This window comes from Oncorhynchus tshawytscha, linkage group LG28, assembly GCF_018296145.1.
Source record: "Oncorhynchus tshawytscha isolate Ot180627B linkage group LG28, Otsh_v2.0, whole genome shotgun sequence".
Classification (NCBI taxonomy): Eukaryota; Metazoa; Chordata; class Actinopteri; order Salmoniformes; family Salmonidae; genus Oncorhynchus; species Oncorhynchus tshawytscha.
Window position 1 is genome coordinate 14,484,130 of NC_056456.1, and position 19,204 is coordinate 14,503,333.

A 19,204-nucleotide genomic window follows, 5' to 3' on the forward strand; every position below is an offset into this window, starting at 1 on the left:
ATGGTCATAATGCTTCTTGACAGTATAATAACGTGTAATTTCTTAGTCCAAGTAAAGTGACACAGGATGGTCATAACGATTCATGAGACAGTGTGATAGAGTGTATTTTCTACAAGTTATTTAAAATATGATGAAAAAAACATGGCTGTAAAGAATTAGTTCTAACAACGACAAAGGATTTAAGAAACAAACTTTTAAACAAAAGGAAACTTCTTGGCAGGGAAAAAAATACTTTGAATAAATGTGTGTTTTGACAGTCTTATGTAGGTGTCATAAGCGGCCATAAAATAATGCAATATGTGTCACAACATCAAATCAACTCCAACTTTATTTGTCACATGCGCCAAATACAAGAAGTGTAGACCTTACCATAAAATGGTTACTGACAAGCCCTTAACCAACAGTGCAGTTCAAGAAAGAGTTAAGAAAATATTTACGAAATAAACTGAAGTAAAAAATAATTAAAAGTAACACAATAAAATAACAATAACGAGGCCATATGTAGGGGGTACCGGTACTGTGTCAATGTGCGGGGATACAGGTTAGTCAAGGTAATTTGCAAATGTAGGTAGGGGTGAAGTGACTATGGATAAACAGCGAGTAGGTAGCAAAGAAAACAGTCTATGACTTGGGTGACTAGAGTCTCTGACAATTTTCTGGGCTTTCCTCTAACAACGCCTAGTATATAGTTCCTGGATGGCAGGAAACTTGGCCCCAGTGATGTTCTGGGCCGTACGCACTACCATCTGTAGTGCCTTACAGTCAGATTCCGAGTAGTTGCCATACGAGGTGGTGATTCAACCCGTCAGGATACGCTCGATGGTGCAGCTGTATAACTTTTTGAAGATCTGGGGACACCAGCCAAAACTTTTCTGTCTCATGATGGGGAAAAGGTGTTGTCGTGCCCTCTTCACGACTGTCTTGTCTTGGTGTGTTTGGACCATGATAGTTCGTTGGTGATGTGGACACCAAGGAACCTGAAACTCTCGACCCGCTCCACTACAGCCCTGTCAATGTTAATGGGGACCTGTTCACCCCGCCTTTTTCTGTAGTCCACGATCAGCTCCTTTGTCTTGCTCACATTGAAGGAGAGGTTGTTGTCCTGGCACCACACTGCCAGGTCTCTGATCTTCTCCCTATAGGCTGTCTCGTCATTGTCGGTGATCAGGCCTACCATTGTTGTGTCGTCAGCAAACTTAATGATGGTGTTGGAATTGTGTTTGGCCACGCAGTCGTGGGTGAACAAGGAGTACAGGAGGGGACTAAGTACACACCCCTCAAGGGCCCCAGTGTTGAGGATCAGCATGGCAGATGTGTTGTTGCCTACCCTTACCACCTGGAGTCGGCCCGTCAGGAAGTCCAAGATCCAGTTACCGAGGGAGGTGTTTAGTCCCAGGGTCCTTAGCTTAGTGATGAGCTTCGTGGGCACTATGGTCTTGAACGCTGAGCTGTAGTCAATGAATAGCATTCTCACATAGATGTTCCTTTTGTCCAGGTGGGAAAGGGCCGTGTGGAATGCAATTGAGATTGCATCGTCTGTGGATCTGTTGGGGTGGTATGCGAATTGGAGTGGGTCTAGGGTATCCGGGAGGATGCTGTTGATTTGAGCTATGACCAGCTTTCAAAGGATGTCATGGCTACCAACGTGAGTGCTACGGGGAGGTAATCATTTAGCTTGTCTGGTAGGCTCACGTCACTGGGCAGCTCGCATCTGGGTTTCCCTTTGTAGTCCGAAATAGTTTTCAAGCCCTGCCACATCTGACGAGTGTCATGGAGAGATTGACATGGATATTATTAATATGAGCTCTCTGTGTACATCCAAGGGCCACCCATGCTGCCCTTTTCTGAACAAATTGCAATTTCCCTAAGTCCTTTTTTGTGACACTTGACCACACGACTGAACAGTAGTCCAGGTGCAACAAAACTAGGGCCTATAGGACCTGTCTTGTCGACAGTGCTGTCTAGATGTAAGGGATTTCCTCTTCTTCCGAAGAGGAGAGGCGAAAAGGATCGGAGGACCAATAGGCGGCGTGGTAAGTGTCCATGGTTCTTTTAATACGAAAATGTACACATGAACAACTGAATACAAAAACAATGAACGAAACCCAAAACAGTACCGTGTGGTGAAAAACACAGACACGGAAACAAACATCCACAAACACACAGTGAAACCCAGGCTACCTATGTATGATTCTCAATCAGAGACAACTAATGACACCTGCCTCTGATTGAGAACCATACTAGGCCGAAACATAGAAATCCCCAAATCATAGAAAAACAAACATAGACTGCCCACCCCAACTCACGCCCTGACCATACTAAATAATGACAAAACAAAGGAAATAAAGGTCAGAACGTGACACTAGAAGGTAGAGTAGCACCTTATCATGGGCATACTTCTCCCTATCTAAGCTACTGTTGTATCAATATGTTTTGACCATGACAGTTTACAATCCAGGGTAACTCCAAGCAGTTTAATCACCTCAACTTGCTCAATTTCCACATTATTTATTACAATATTTCGTTGAGGTTTAGGGTTTATTGAATGATTTGTCCGAAATATAATTCTTTTAGTTTTTGAAATATTTAAGACTAACTTATTCCTTGCCACCCACTCTGAAACTCTTTGTTAAGTGTTGCAGTCATTTCAGTTGCTGTAGTAACTGACATGTATAGTGTTGAGTCATCCGCATACATAGACACTCTGGCTTTCATCAAAACCAGTGGCAATTCATTAGTAAAGATTGAAAAAAGTAATGGGCCTAGACAGCTGACTTGGATAATTCCTGATTCTACCTCGATTATGTTGGAGAGGCTTCCATTAAAGAACACCCTCTGTGTTCTGTTAGACAGGTAACTCTTTATCCACAACATAGCAGGGGGTGTAAAGCCATCACATAAGTTTTGCCAGCAGCATACTATGATCGATAATGTCAAAGGCCACAATGAAGTCTAACAAAACAGCCCCCACAATCTTTTATCATCAATTTCTCTCAGCCAATCATCAGTCATTTGTGTAAGTGCTGTGCCTGTTGAATGTCCTTCTCTATATGCTGAAAGTTTATGCTGAAAGTTTGTTGTCAATTTGTTTACTGTAAAATAGCATTGTTTCTGGTCAAACACAATTTTTTCTGGTCAAACACAACTTTTGCTTCCCTCCAAGCCTGAGGGCACACTCTTTCTAGTAGACTTAAACTGAAGATGTGGCAAATAGGAGTGGCAATATCGTCCGCTATTATCCTCAGTAATTTTCCATTCAAGTTTGACTTTTTTCCCAGAATTTAATTTGGGTGTTGCCTGTAATCCATGTGTAAATATATGGGTCATGACAGTTTTATAACCATATTATGACAGGTCATGACAAGTTATGTCAGCTGTTATGACATATTATATGACAAGGTGATAAAGTGCTACCAAAAAATGTATATATTAAATAATTCATCTTTCGTGTCTCTGTGTTTCATAATTTTCCTTCAATTTGCAAGAGGCTGAATGTTTCTCACAGGAGAAAGCACCTGAGCGAGTGAAATAGTGCCTCCCTGTCTCTGTATGTGTAGGCCATCTATCTGATGCTGTCTGGTCAAAAAGAGTATGACATTGTTGCCGCCCATAGCATTGAATGCAAGAGAAGCCAGTGAGCATTTGGCCTCCCTTGATTAAAAAATATAAAATAATAGCCAATCAGCATTGTGCTGAACCGAGCGTGCTCAGCAGTGAATGGTCCTGGCGCACCGAAAGAAAGTTTGGATTTGGCTTCACTCCAATCACATCACATCGAGACGAGAGCAACATGTCGTAGACAGAAACAACTCGAATTGTAGCATCTTGTGTTGTTGTCCACCAGTGGCTAGCCAGCTAAAATTGGTAGTTTCCTAAATTATCCATTGAAGGAGATAGGAACTTAGATTTAGACTTGTGGTTTTACTTAATTCTCAGTACTGGCCAATGATTATAACGGTGATTCTGATCCAACCATAAATTCTTACATTGTGCCCCTAGCCTGAGAGGATGGAAATTCAATTCGTAGCTAGATGTAGAAAGCTAATGTTAACTAGCTAACTTTGCCCATAAAAGGAAGTTAAGCTAGCGAGCAAGCATTTTAGCCAGGTAGCCTAGGACAACAAAAAATAAAAGTGTGTACTGTATGACCGAGTCATAGACTGTTTAATCAACATGAAAAAGAAAGAGGGTGGCATTGGCGTTTCTCTACAAGTAGGGTGAGTCAACAAGTTTTTTCTACTTCCACGAACGAACGAACGCACGCACGCACGCATACACACACACACACCACACACACACAGAGAAATCCGAACTATCACGGCTCAGGAGAAGACTCAGATGCAGACAGTAAAAAAACAAAATAGTTTATCACAAAAACAGGGGGCAGGCAAACAACAGAGGTCAGTAATCCAGAGCAGACTCTGAAAGGTACAGAACGGCAGGCAGGCTCGGGGTCAGGGCAGGCAGAGGTCAGTAATCCAGGTCAGTGTCACAAGGTACAGAACGGCAGGCAGGCTCAGTAGGGGAAAAACGCTAGTAGGCTTGACAAGACAAGACGAACTGGCAACAGACAAACAGAAAACACAGGTATAAATACACTGGGGATAATGGGGAAGATGAGCGACACCTGGAGGGGGGTGGAGACAAGCACAAAGACAGGTGAAACAGATCAGGGTGTGACAAGAACCATCGACAGCCACATCATATTTAGTTTACATTGATTGAACTAAATTGTTTTTGGTATCTTTTAGTTGTCACTGTATTAGACTAAGCATAGGTGATTTGATGATGTTGAAATGTTGAAGTTGAACTGATGCTGGAATCATTCTCAGTGGTTCTAAATCAATAGCTTTTTAGTAGTTGGAAAATATTGGAAACATTAACTTGCTTGACCATGCTGTAGGTCATGTAGCTGTTTGTTACATGCATTATGCTTTGTGAACTTCACTGGACAGAGGTTGCTCTACCGTTTTGTGATGAAATAAAGGTTGAATTTATTCTGCCACCGTATGGCTTCTTATTGTCAAGGCCTTTAGGCCTACATATCACGGTCGCAAGGAATATGAACTAGCAGGATTTATAGAGCAAACAATTATCACAACACATATGTTGTAACATTGCCGTTTTTGAGTGGCTTGGCTTCCCTAGTGATTTTACACACGCACTGTACTGCTCCCACTGGGGTTAACCGTGGCCAGATAATCTAATCCCTCACTGTTAGCATACAGTTAGGCAAATCAGCATCTCAGCTAGCATAGCCACGAGGCTGCTGTTTTTTTTTTTGGTGGTCATGAGGCCTCTCATTTGTTTTTGAGTCTTTAGTTTGTCCATGCCTTCTGTATTTTTCCTTTCTATACATATGTATGTTTCATCACCATCTGAACAAATAACAATCCGTGTTGGGGAAGCTACTCAGAAAATATAGTTCACCAAGCTTCCAATTACTTCACACTGGAAGAAGTTTAGCTACACTAAAGCTACCCTTAGGTAAAATATACTGTAGTTTAAATGTAAGTTATTTTAAAAACTACTTAGTGGATATTATATGTAAATCTGAAATGTCATAGACTACAAATTACACAACAGAATGTGTAATTTAGCCTATTAAACACAAAAACTATGTTTCGAGTGAGAATTAGGCAGGTCTGATGCAGGCGCCCGGCCTGCCACAAGGAGTCGCTAGAGCGTGATGGGACAAGGAAATCCCATCAGGCCAAACCCTCCCCTAACACGGACCATGCTGCACCAATTGTGCGCTGCCTCATAGGTCTCCCGCTCGCGATCGTTTGTGTTAGCAGTAGGCTAGTGGCTAACTTTTGCTATGGTTTGTAGCTTTTGTACATGGCGTGCTGGTTTGTTTTTTTCCCGGTAGGAGTGGTTATCTCTGGGGCTTGGAGCGAGTGCATGTATTAGTTAGCTAGTGGCTAACTGACTTTTGTCAGTTGATTTATTGGTTCGGTTTGGCTTACTGATTTTTACTATGGGGGCGTTTCAGCCAACAGTGTTTTGTGCTGAGGTAGAAGATAGTTGGGGTTTTCTCAACGTAAAGAGGGATCAGTTAGATCAGGCGGCAAAAAGGATGAAATAGCAGAGGAGTTGAAAAAGTAAAATGTTGCAATGCTATTGGGTGAAGTGGAGTGAGTTGTTGCTGCCGGTTCTGGTGGATAGCAGTCAAGAGGAAGAATACTTGTTGTAAATAGCCAAGTTAGAACAGGGAATGGCACTTTTAAAACAGAAGATGAATGCATAGAGCATAAAGGGGAGAAAGTTAGTGCTGCCAGTCAGTCAGACAGTCGTGTTACGAAACCAGTTTCCACCTGTGGTCAGAGTGATGAGCTAGTTTCCCTAAGTGATCAGGTTTGGGTAACCCCAGTGACAAGTCACAAAACACTGTTGGCTGAAACGCCCCCATTTGTAGGTCAATGGGCGGAGTCTCTCAAGGAGCGTTTTGTGGTATCCCCAGTGTGTGTTGTTACTTAGGGTCTGATGAGTGCTGATAGCAAACCAGATAGGGAGGAGGATGATTTGTGTCGGGACTTGGGGGAAACATTCTTTGCCAAACTAAACAGTGGTTCCAAGGAAATGTTTCTCGCTAGTGAAGGAGGTGATTCTTGTGTCTCTAACTGAGACCTTCTGGGCAAAGATATGTGATGTAGTGTGCCCTCTGCAGGTTGAGGAGGAGGTTGATTCGGGTGTTAATTTAAGAAAGACATTATTTTTGGGGTTGAGTGACACTGGGCCAATAGGTTCTATTTGTGGTCTGAAAAAGGAGTTGGTTCCCCCAAGTGATCTGTTGAAGTCAGAGATTGTCAGTGAGTGTTTTGTTCTTTTATCTGAGATGTTATTTTCCACAGTTGAGGAGGTTGTGGTTACTCAGCAGGCTGGGCGTAAGATTGTTTGAGTGTCAGGTTTTGATTTACCTGACACGTTTCACATTGAGCTATGAGAGGGAGGAGATTCTTCTCAACCATGTTGTGAGGTCACGTTCAAGCTGACTACCATTGTCATGCAGAGTGAAGGAGGGTCTCATTTCATACACAAGCACATTTACTTTCACGTTTCCTCTGCTCGCTGCCTTTCCTCAATTACATTTTACATTTTTCAAAAGTAAGAGGGAGGACGCATGAGGTAAGCAAATGTAATTGAGAAAATACCCTAGTGTGGTTTCTGTTAAGGTGGAGGAAATTGAGGAGGATATGGCTAACAGTTCCCCTCCAGCAAGTGCTCAGGGATGGAGAAAAGTTGTGGTCAATATTCACTTGTCCCCTCCAAGTCTCCCAGCTAACACATTTGGTTCCTTGGAAGTTGTGGGAATTCACGTTTCTGGTTTGCCATTGGTTCTGGGAATTAATCCATAAATTTACTTTCTGGGAACGAATATTTTTAGGTTGCAAGGATGTTCTGAGAATGTTTTACTCTAGTTGCTTGAAAGTTTTCCTGGGAGGTTTTATTAAAGGGAAACTTAAAAATTGTTCAACTTCATATTCATCATCTCCAGCACCACCCCAACATCAACATACTGTATGTGAAAATGGTGAGTTTCTATGTTTTGTAGTAAAAAAAATCATCAGTGTGAGTCGTGTGATTTTAACCAATTGTGAGAAGGCATTACCTACTTAATTGCCTACCAATTGTCTACTAATTGGTTGATGATGTCATTGGAAACATATTTTTTACTACAAAACATAGAAATGTGGAATTTTCACATACAGTATGTTAATGTTGGGGTGGTGCCGGAGAAGTTGAACATTTTTTAAATTTCCCTTTAATTTACTGAGAATGGAAAATATAGGTTATTTAGATTTTTTGTTTATAAGTTTCACTGAATGTTTCAATAAGACTTGTAATAACACTGCTAGCTAATCCAATGTTTACCCGGGCTATTTGCATTGATCCCATTATTTTATTCTTATCTATTCTCATTTTTTTGCACTGACTCTCTGACACAGGCTCGATGTACACTCACTGGACTCTAACCACACACCATCACAAACTACACTGACACTCCAACATACACACACACAGATACACACAAAACTATACCGCCAGCTGGTTTTTCAATACATTGTGCGGATAGGAATAAAGAACTCTCCGGGAAGAAAAAAGGCAGAGGTGTATGCTTCATGATTAACTACTTGTGGTGTGATTGTAGTGTACAGGAACTCAAGTCCTTTTGACAATCGACCTAGAATTCATCACAATCAAATGCCGACCGCATTACCTCCCTAGAGAATTTTCTTCGGTTATCTTCACAGCCGTGTATATTCCCCCTCAAGACGATACCACGACAGCTCTCAAAGAAATACACTGGGCCAAGTGAAACTGCATATCCTGAAGCCACATTTATTATAGCTGGGGACTTTAATAAAGCAAATCTGGGAAAACGCTACCGAAGTTATATCAACACATCGCCTGCAGTACTCGACCTTCAAAAACTCTGAACCCTTGTTACTCTCCCTTCCAGGATGGTTACAAGACCCTCCACCAACCTCCCTTTGGTAAATCAGATCACAACTCCATTTTGCTCCTCTTAACCTAAAGGCAGATTCTCAAACAGGAAGTTTCAGTGCTAAGGTCTATACAACGCTGGTCTGACTATTCGGAATCCATGTTTCAAGACTGTTTTGACCACACGGACAGGGACATGTTCCAGGTTGTCTCTGAGAATAACATTGAATTATAAACTGACACGGTGACTGCGTTAATCAGGAAGCATATATGGGATGTTGTTCCCACTTTGACAATTAAAACCTATCCAATCCAAAAAACGTGGATAGATGGCAGCATTCACGCAAAACCATCACATTTAACCATGGTAAGGTGACTGGGAATAGGATCGAATACAAACAGTCCAGTTGTTGTCACGCACTGACCTTAGAGATCCTTTAAATTCTCTATTTGGTAGGTCAGGGTGTGACTAGGGTGGGAAATCTATGTCTATATTTCTTTGTTGGCCGAGTATGGTTCCCAATCAGAAGCAGCTGTCTATCATTGTCTCTGATTGGGGATCATACTTAGGCAGCCCTTTTTCCCACCTTCAGTTGCGGGATCTTGTCTTTGGTTGTTGCATGTGTTGCACTCCTAGCTTTACGTTCGTTGAGTTGTTTATTGTTTTTTGGTGGAACATTTAAAATTAAAGAAAATGTACGCCTACCATGCTGCACCTTTGTCTTCATTTAATGACAAGCGTTACAGTTGTACCCTCCATAAGGCAATCAAACAGGCAAAATATCAGCAAGGAGACAAAGTGGAGTCGCAATTCAAAGGCTCAAACACAAGACGTATGTGGCAGGGAATCCAGACAATAAGCGGATTATAAAGGAAAAAACAGCTACGTCGTAGACACTGCTGTCTTGCACCCGGACAAGAAAAACACCTTCTTCGCTCTCTTTCAGGATAACACGGTGCCGCCGACACGGGCCGCCCCCGACGACTGTGAGTAATCGTTCTCCGTGGCCGGCGTGAGTAAGACAGCTCCGAGACAGGATTGTGTCTAGGCACAGATCTGGGGAAGGGTACCGAAAGATTTCTGCAGCATTGAAGGTTCCCAAGAACAAATTGGCCGCCATCATTCTTAAATGGAAGAAGTTTGGAACCACCAAGTCTTTCTAGAGCTGGCCGCCCAGCCATACTAAGTACTTGGGAGAGAAGGGCCCTGGTCAGGAGGTGACCAAGAACCAAATGGTCACTCTGACTGAGCTGCAGTTCCTCTGTGGAGATGGGATGACCTTCCAGAAGGACAACCATCTCTGCACTACTCCACCAATCTGGCCTTTATGGTAGAGTGGCCAGATGGAAGCCACTTCGCAGTAAAAGGCACAACAGCACACTTGGAGTTTGCCAAAATGGACCTAAAGGACTCTCGGACCATCAGAAACAAGACTCTTTGGTCTGATGAAACAAAGATTGAACTCTGGGCCTGAATGACAAGCGTCACGTCTGGAGGAAACCTGGCAGCATCTCTACGGTGAAGCATGGTGGTGGCAGCATCATGCTGTGGGGATGTTTTTCAGCGGCAGGGACTGGGAGACTTGAATGATTGAGAGAAAGATGAACTGAGCAAAGTACCGAGATCCTTGACGCTCCAGAGCGCTTAGGACCTAAGGCTGGGGGCGAAGGTTTACCTTCCAATAGGACAAAGACCCTAAGCACACAGCCAGGAAAATGCAGGACTGGCTTCAGGACAAGTCTCTGAATGTCCTTGAGTGGCCCAGCCAGAGCCCAGCCAGAGCCCAGAGTTGGGCCCGATCGAACATCTCTGGAGAGACCTGAAAATCTCTGGAGAGACCTGTGCAGGGACGCTCCCCATCCAGGATATACAGAGAAGAATGGGACTAACTCCCCAAATACAGGTGTGCCAAGCTTGTGTCACACCCAAAAAGACTCAAGGCTGTAATCGCTGCCAAAGGTGCTGAGTAAAGCGTCTGAATAATTACAGTACCTGTCAAAAGTTTGGACACACCTACTCAAGGGTTTTTATTTATTTTTACTATTTTCTACGTTGTAGAATAATAGTGAAGACATCAAAACTATGAAATAACACATATGGTATCATGTAGTAGCCAAAAAAGTGTTAAACAAATCAAAATATATTTAATATTTGAGATTCTTCAAAGTAGAATGCCAAGAGTGTGCAAAGATGTCATCAAGGCAAAGCGTGACAACTTTGACGAAAATATATTGTGATTTGTTTAACACTTTTTTGGTTACTTACATGATTCCATATCTGTTATTTCATAGTTTTGATTTCTTCACTATTATTCTACAACGTAGAAAAGAGTCAAAATAAAGAAAAACCCTTGTTGCCGGCGTGCCAGGAGGGAGATTCCAAAATGTGGGAAGTGTGCAGGAGGGCATGGGACAGAGGAATGTGTAGTTTCAGTGGAAAAGGTTGTGTCAACTGTAGGGGTGCCCATGTTGCTGGAGATCGGAAGTGTCCGGTGTGAGAGAGGCAGAAGTAGAGGAGGATGGTTTGGTCAAGGGACCCTGAGAGGATCCCTGTGAGTAGTAGATCTGTGTTGTTGGTGGCGGTAATGCAAGATCAATTGGATGCCAACTGCCGTTAACCCTCACAGAAGAAGGCAAACCATTCTAGCCAATGAGAGGACAGATACATGTTTGAACAACCACAGTGGTTATTGCTATCAGGAATCCTTGGGATGCCCCTACCCCCATTGAAGTTTTAAATGGTTAGGGAAGGCTTATGGCTAAGCTTGAGTTTAGGGTAAAGACATCTGAAGGATCCAGGGTTGCACTAACAGGAATAACTCTGATATTTCTTTAATTTAAGTAGGCAAGTCAGTTCAGAAAAAATCTTATTTTCAATGACAGCCTAGGAACAGTGGGTTAACTGCCTTGTTCAGGGGCGGAACAACAGCGTTTGACTTTGTCAACTCAGGGATTTGATCTTGCAATCTTTCGTTAACTAGTCCAACACTCTAACCACTAAACTACCTGCCACCCCTCTAAAAATATAAAGTGTTTTTGTCTAAAAGATGACAGGATGTCACGTGTCCTACCTATATCAGTACACTCATAACAACCTGAGCATTACAACACGTATTTTTGATCAAATAACCCTCTTGTAACAAATAAGCCATTCGATATTTTGTTGACCAAATTCGACTCATTGATCTCCATACAAAAACTCCTTGCTTGGTGAGCGAAAAAAATAAGAAAAACGCCATCTGCTGGAGAAGACAGACTGGTAGCCCGAGTTTCCCCTCTTCCTCTCTGGCCATGTGCCAAAGGCTCTGTTTCGGCGGTTTCACGGAAGTAATTCTGGAAGCCCTGACGTAACCAAATAATAATCGCCATCTTGAGGAAGGAAACGCCTTGAAGAGGAAAGAATTGAAACAACTGTAATTTATACTCTTGATGTTTGAATATGATAATAGTCATATTTTGCATGGTTTTTATTTGCTAAGTAGCCATATAACGTAAAATGGATTCATTTCATGGCGTCTAGCTAGTTAAAAAGTTCTGGAAAAAACGTGCCAGGTGCTGGCAAGGCTAACTTAGCTGGGCTCCACTTGCTAACGTCGCTAGCAAAACATCCAGCTAGCTAGCTTAGCTAAGTAGAGAGCTAATTTATAGCTAGCCTTGTGTCTAATTTCAAATCACTGCAAGACAGTTTTGTACACGATGCTTGTCTTCCTTTATTCAACTGGCTAGTAATATACGTGATTTGTATGACGCTAGATAGTTAACGTTACCTAACTGAAACAGTTGACGCTAGCTACATGGTTAGCTAGCTCACTAGCTTCCTGTTGGAACTTATTTTGCTAGCTTAAAAAAATAACTTGTCAGCAAGTTTATAAACTAGGCATATTGAACAACTCATAAATGCTTAAAATATGGGTTAACCTATAATTGGCAGCGCAAAAATACACTGACTGTTTCGAAGCTGATTGGTTTTTCTCTTGTTCTCTAGTTTTCCTTCTGACAAAGTTGAATCCCTCATCTTCACTATGGGGAATTTATTTGCAAGTCTCTTTAAAGCATTTGGCAAGAAAGAGATGAGGATCCTCATGGTGGGTCTCGATGCTGCTGGTAAAACAACTATCCTGTACAAGTTAAAACTTGGAGAAATTGTAACTACCATTCCAACTATAGGTAAGTAGTAGTACTGGTGTTATGTAGGCCTAAATGTTGTCAGCCCAGTTTGTATGCCTATTATATTTTGTGTAACATTGAGACTTAAAATGTTTTTTAAAAAACAGCATAATTCATTCCCTCTAGACATGTTCATGGGTTGCTTCAATTAGGTTGTACAGGTTATTCATATCTTCTCTCCTCCACTCAGGTTTTAACGTTGAGACAGTTGAGTACAAGAACATAAGTTTTACAGTGTGGGATGTAGGCGGTCAAGACAAAATTCGACCGTTGTGGCGTCATTACTTCCAGAACACACAGGGTAAGTTATGTGCAGACAGCAAGTCATTTCACTCCTGTCAAAGGGGTGAACAGACTAGAGCAGGGCATGGCATTAACTTTTTAGCCACTTGTGCTTTTGACAAGTAACTTTTTTTTTTTTTCCAAAAGCTCAAGTCACTTACGCATTGTATGATGCAAGGAACCACTTTACTAAATAAAATGCATTACAAACTTTTTTAACATACAGAATCAGACAAAAATGTAGGCTACACTCTGCCTTATGGCTTCTTTATTTATTCAAGCCTGTCTCAAATTACAACAATGCCCCTTTAAGGCTCTCCTGGAGGATGGTTCGCCACCCTTGGTAGTCTATAAATATTGCAACATTACAATTACAACCAAATACCAAATGTCTTTATAAAATAATTCCCTCCAGGGCTCGAAATTAAGGGTGTCTGGTCCTCCCTAGGAACATCCCTAGGTTCAACAGACTCTGGGACAGTTATGGGACGACTGACCCAAAATTCTTACAACCACTTAAAAAAATGTAGACGCAATGAGGCTGTTGCAACAGATCAGACCGTTTAGCTTAAAACGTTGATAGTTTTATGTCTTCGTATTATAAGCTAAACAATGCACACATGGCTGTAGACTACACGCAAATGTTCCAAAATGCAATTAGCGGGAATACACTTGTTCCCAAAAGCACGCCGCACTGGTGAGTGGTTTCATCTGACCAGGATGAAAATATCATTTTGAAATTAAAAGGGTAGATATAAAGATGCATCAACTAGCATGGGTTACTAATATGACTAGGAGTATACCTTTGGCTGCTGGACAATAAAATAATGTTGATTTGAAAACCAATAGAACATGAGAAAAATGCAGATTTCAATGTCATATTAAGTGTTTATAAAATAATTCCCTCAACATTACTATGGTGATATTTTGGCTGGGCTACTTTGAAACAAGGTAAGACATGCTTCATAAAATGACATCAAATGTCCAGGTTTTAAACAATTAAGTTTGTGGTTAAATAGTTTCAAAATGCTGACCACTTCCACTCAGATTCAAGGCGGGTGATGTGCGATGCGCAACAGGCAACTGTCCTTCACTCTCCAGTCTTGTGACCATTTGATCTGAATTAACTGTGCCTCGAGTATGTCAACAGAATCATGCCTTTAGACGTTAATGTTAATTATCCTTTATTATATTTGAATATTTTGCATCGGTTTGAACATATCACCTACATTTTGACATGTAGGCTTTTTTATTGGTGTACATGGTCAAATAGATTTGAATAGTATTCCAATGTTAGCCCCTCTGATCGAAATAGGCTAATTGTTTGATATTGTGATATTTGTGTTAATTACTTGTCCATTCGGACAGCTTAAATCTATATACTTCTTGTCCGACAATAAAAAAAATTAAAAAACTTGGCCTGGACAAGAGGGCAAGCATTAATGTTGACCCTGTAGAGGCAAGTCATGTGACTCAAAATGTTCACGTTTTTCAGGTCTTATCTTTGTTGTGGACAGCAATGACAGAGAGCGCGTGAATGAAGCCCGTGAAGAACTGATGAGAATGTTGGCAGAGGATGAACTACGAGAGGCAGTCTTATTAGTATTCGCTAACAAACAGGTGTCCTACATTTTTTTCATCTCAACTATCCAGTGTATGATGCCTAAAAGCAGCTGACTTGCATTTTTTTGTCTTAATAATATAGAAATGACTATATATACACCCCTGTAATTTCCTTTGATGTCCTTCCCTGGCTTGGCTTTTGTCTCATATTGGGAAAATGTCTCTTTTCAGGACCTCCCAAATGCTATGAATGCAGCCGAAATCACAGACAAGCTGGGACTGCACTCCCTCCGCCATCGAAACTGGTACATCCAGGCCACCTGTGCCACCAGCGGAGACGGTCTCTATGAAGGACTGGATTGGTTGTCTAATCAGTTAAAAAACCAGAAATAGGCCTAATCATCCGCTGTCCTCCTCAACTCACATATACCGTTTTCACACTATCCTGCCGATCCAAACAGTACAGTGGCTCGCTCGGATGATTTCCTTTCACATTTTCCTTTCCAGCAAGGTTCTAGCAACTGTGGTAGATGAGAACCAGGCCGATGCAGTACAGCTCGGCTTAGTAGTGTGAAAAGGGTAACACTATCTTCTCTCTTCCCTTGTTTGTACTCTTCTGATGTTGCAAATTGAGCTACTTTTGTCAAAACGTACCTACTGGAAAGCTGCCCTCATTTCTCATCTCTAGTTACAACAATACACCATATGGGCCAGGGGGGATAATAACCCAATCTTGGAAAACTGTCAGGGTTTCTTATTTAATGTAAATAGTCAATTTCTGGGGGGGGGGTGTTAAGAGGCAGCTTATTGCACACTTACTAAAATCAACCTTGGTTATTTCCTCTTGGCCGTTGGGCAGACATACTCGTGTGTAGTAAATGGAAAAGGGAGGCAATTTTTTTTATACCAGCTATCATGGGACCCCGTGTCTCAACCTAACATTTAATGACTGCATTATACGTCAGCTGGTAATTTGTACTGTAAGAAGGAGCGTTTCATTTTTTGGGGGGGGTTCTGAATAATGCATATATACAGATGCACTACTTGAAACAATTATGGTTTAATACCTCAATGCTACAATATCCTGCTCTCCCAAAATACCATTTAGCAAAACACTGGCATTAACTAGTTGTACTGTGAGAATGTTCTTGAGATGAAGCCTAAAACAGAGCTCTTGGGTTTCAAAGTCGAAAAGTCTTGTCAACACTTACCAGCTTTTTTTGTGTGCCATATAATTTTGAGAAGTGGCTGCCATGCAGTCTGTTCCTCTGAGTCTCATCATTCACCTGTTTTATGATGAACAGAGGTGCAGAGGTGTCTGTTCAGCATTGTTTGTATGACAGCGGCTTAGGTTAATAATCATGTGTACTGCCTTTGTGGCAATGAACCTGAATTTAATAGCAAAAAAAGTGCAGGATGTGGTCCATATGTTGGTCTTGTTGGCGAGCAACACGTGCATGTTAGAGATTCACAGATTCTGCACAAATCAACAGATCTTCACAATGCCTAGAGAAGCAGAATTCCTTCCTGCCTATCCATTTGCTATAATAATCCCATATCCTTTCTCAAACGCACTTTGATTGTCAGCGGGACTAGCCAATTGATTGTTTACATTTTTAGTCTGCACACGCATTCTGTCGTTACCCCTCCTGTCAACTGCAGGTGCTCAAGGGTTGGGATGCCTTGATTTCCTCAACATCCTCATCACAATGACTTAGCGCCACAACAACCCTATAACTTAAGGTGTATGCTATGTGATGCACTGGTTTGACAAAACAGTTATAGGCCTACATTCTGATGTACTGCATTAGCCTCCATTATGACCTCAAGATGTTGTTTTCATGCCTTTTTATTGAAAATGATAAGTATATTAATTGTTTTGGAATGAGGCATGTATCATGTGTCAGTAGCAATAAGAAATCTGTATGAGCTCCACATTTTTGAAATTAGTGCTAGTATCTTCTCTCCTTTGCAGCTCATGTTGTCCTTGGCAAGTTCTGAGGTATACTTTTGTCCTCATGTCAAAGAAACATGCTGTTCCATTACGAACCTTTGAGCTTCTTATCAAAAGGTTTTGGGTGTTATTCCACCAGCAGGGCTGGGATTGAATTGAAGGCAGTCAATTCAGGAAGTGAATTTGAAACTGGATTGTAATACACTTTCAAAATGCTTCTACTCCACAGTTTAAGTCATTGAAAATATATGCGTTTTATTTAATTTTGCTTCCTGAATTGACCCCAGCCCTGTCCACCAGAGTGCTATGGAAATGTCTTTGTTTCTTTTAAAGGCGTTGGATTAAAACAACTTCTCTTGATTTTAAACTGATTGCTTGAGAACCTTTGAAAACATTGTTAATCTCTTTACCAAAATGTCTAAACAGGTATTTTTTTTAAATGTAAAGTTTTTTTTATTTTTAGAAAAGCACTGTAATTAAAGCAATTAGATCATGTTTACATGTTCTGTCTCTCTTTGTGCAGTGAAATGTAAATTGGATTTGATTATGCTGACATTACATCATTAACCTCTTATCTCCTTGGACTCAAGGAAGGCAACATGTATCTGAATGAATCTACCAACTGTCACTAAGCAAAGTGTATTTCAGTTCACATATTAAATATAACTTCCAAGTTAGAAACTGTCCCTACCCCATGCCTACAAGTTAAATCAAGCCTCTCCCCATTGACTGTTTGAATTCAAAATGACTTCACATCCTCTAAAAATGGACATGGCCTGTACTTTGTCACAGCCTCCTCCACTCTTACCCCAACTACTCTCACCCCATGACCTGGGACTAAGGGAGTAGGTTAGTCAAAGGTGATGACAGCCAACTAACTACTCAAAACTGGTGTTGAATAAGTGACAAATGGAGATAGTGGGGCCTGTCCGTCTGTTATGTTGGGGTCTGCACCAGGGGAGGCAGGCAATAATTGGGGAGCAATCTAGGACAACGCTCTTTCAGGTTGATTAGGCTGCCATGGTTAACGCAGCCAAGCCTATAAAACATGGCAGGAGAGTATGGTAGAAGAGGGAGGGGCAGGACTCTCAGGTCCCTTAGAGGATGGCTTTGTCTCTGCCTCCTCTCCTGCTGGTCCATCAGCTTGGTTTGTGTGTGGTGGTCCTAACGGTACTCGGCCATATAAAGGACCAGCCTGGTTTTTTGCACTTTCCTTTGTGAATGCCTTGCTCTTTTTAGTGCACCCCCAGGTGCCAGCCAGCAGAATGCCCCTTTCAGAGCCAATTCAAGGCAAACGCAAACACTATACTCCATTATGACCACTGGAGTGCATTCCAATGGTATCTCACCACAGCCAGAGAGGCAGGGAGCTGAACCTAGAACAGAATGGAGGGATGGGGACAAAGGAGTTCTGGCTTGATTGAAGAAAGAAAAGGAGCAAAGCTGCTGAGTAGTGCAGGAGGCACAGTGGGATGGAGAGGGTTATTGGAGACTATAAGCATCAGAATGAGAGGATTTTCAACAGATGACCAAGAGCGACAAACCAAATAGGTGACAGTTGTTGGCCCACTTTTCTTTTTCTTTTTTTTGCTGGTGGTGGTATGGGCAAGTGTGACACCAGAATTAAATATTTTGTACAGCAATAGTTTTTATTGACAGTAACTTAATTTCAGCACCAAGTACACATCTACTTATCTTGCTTTCAGTACTTAACTAGTCCCTGATTTACTTGCATGAATAGTGGCAAAATGTCCTTCAATTTTGGTAGCTAGATCATAAAATACATTTGTACTGGTTCAGAATAAGATAACCAAGACACAAATTCAACAGATAAAAACGACAATCAGTTCCAACAAGGCCACAAGCCTGCGGGTGGTTTGGGGAGTAGCCTACAGATTGACACACTGTTCTCAACCACAGCCCACTGAGTCCTGTCCAGAGGTACATGAGGACAGTCCATAGACCAGTCAAGCTGCTCTGCTGTGGACTAGAGGGCTCCTCTCCCTCTGCGTGTGTCTGATTGTGGGGTTAGGGGGGAACTTAATCGTCCGAGTCTGTGTCATGGCGCCGCCTGTGGCTTTGTGTAGGAGCAGCAGGGGCTGCCTTGTGGCTAGCACGGTGACGAGGGACAGGGGACCCCCTGTCGGAGGAGTCTGTGTCATGCCTCTGCTGGCGTCGTTGGGAGGAGGAGGGGTGGCGCTCGCCCTTTGGCCCCCCCCTTGAATGGCTGTCATGGGGTCTGGCTCCAGTCTGACTGAGGCATGATGGATTATGATGATGGTGGTCCTTTCTGTGCCTGAGGAGTAAAACACACACACAGAGTCAATGATTGGGACTAGTAGGTGGGGGTCGAAGTAAGCTGTTGTGAGAGCTGGCTGAGGAAGATAAAGCAGAGATACACTTAATGTTATGATATAAACCTTTACCTATCTATGAGGATGATAACTATCTGGGTTCCATAAGAGAATAATGAATAAGGTCTCCCCCGCCCCACCGCCCAAAAAACAAGATGAGCATTACATGGGCTGGATGATGCATTCACTCAGTTCAAATCAAGAATTTCATAAGACCTGTAGTACCACCTAATTAAGCAGCTGGACACATTAACTGACAGGGTAGCTACAACCCGTTCTATATTTCGACCAAGCATACAAAGTTTAATGGTTGACAGAACTTTTGAAGTTTGCCACAAAAACACAGCTTTTGAGATGGAACCAAAAACCAGCTTTTACCGCCCCCTGCAACAGTAATTTAGCGCCCTCTAGTGCAAAGACTTGTCTTGTAGCATTA

The 19,204-nt window shown here is 42.0% G+C and overlaps 2 protein-coding genes across 4 annotated transcripts in view; one reads left to right on the forward strand and one right to left on the reverse strand.

Moving 5' to 3' along the window:
• Window positions 1–11,705: 11,705 nt before the first annotated feature.
• LOC112226794 (ADP-ribosylation factor 1) lies at window positions 11,706–16,909 on the forward strand. The gene is made up of 5 exons (XM_024391350.2): window positions 11,706–11,861; window positions 12,434–12,615; window positions 12,806–12,916; window positions 14,393–14,517; window positions 14,692–16,909. Exons 2-5 carry the CDS (start codon window positions 12,471–12,473, stop codon window positions 14,851–14,853), a joined length of 543 nt encoding a protein of 180 aa, XP_024247118.1. The 5' UTR covers window positions 11,706–11,861; window positions 12,434–12,470; the 3' UTR covers window positions 14,854–16,909.
• A 1,133-nt stretch (window positions 16,910–18,042) lies between these two features.
• LOC112226791 (multiple myeloma tumor-associated protein 2 homolog) overlaps window positions 18,043–19,204 on the reverse strand; it is a 32,685-nt gene continuing 31,523 nt past the window's right edge. For all 3 annotated transcript variants that reach the window (XM_042308217.1, XM_024391346.2, XM_024391345.2), the window contains exon 8: window positions 18,043–18,710. In XM_042308217.1, coding sequence (XP_042164151.1) covers window positions 18,455–18,710 — 256 coding nt within the window. In that variant the 3' untranslated portion in view covers window positions 18,043–18,454. The remainder of the gene's footprint in view (window positions 18,711–19,204) is intronic.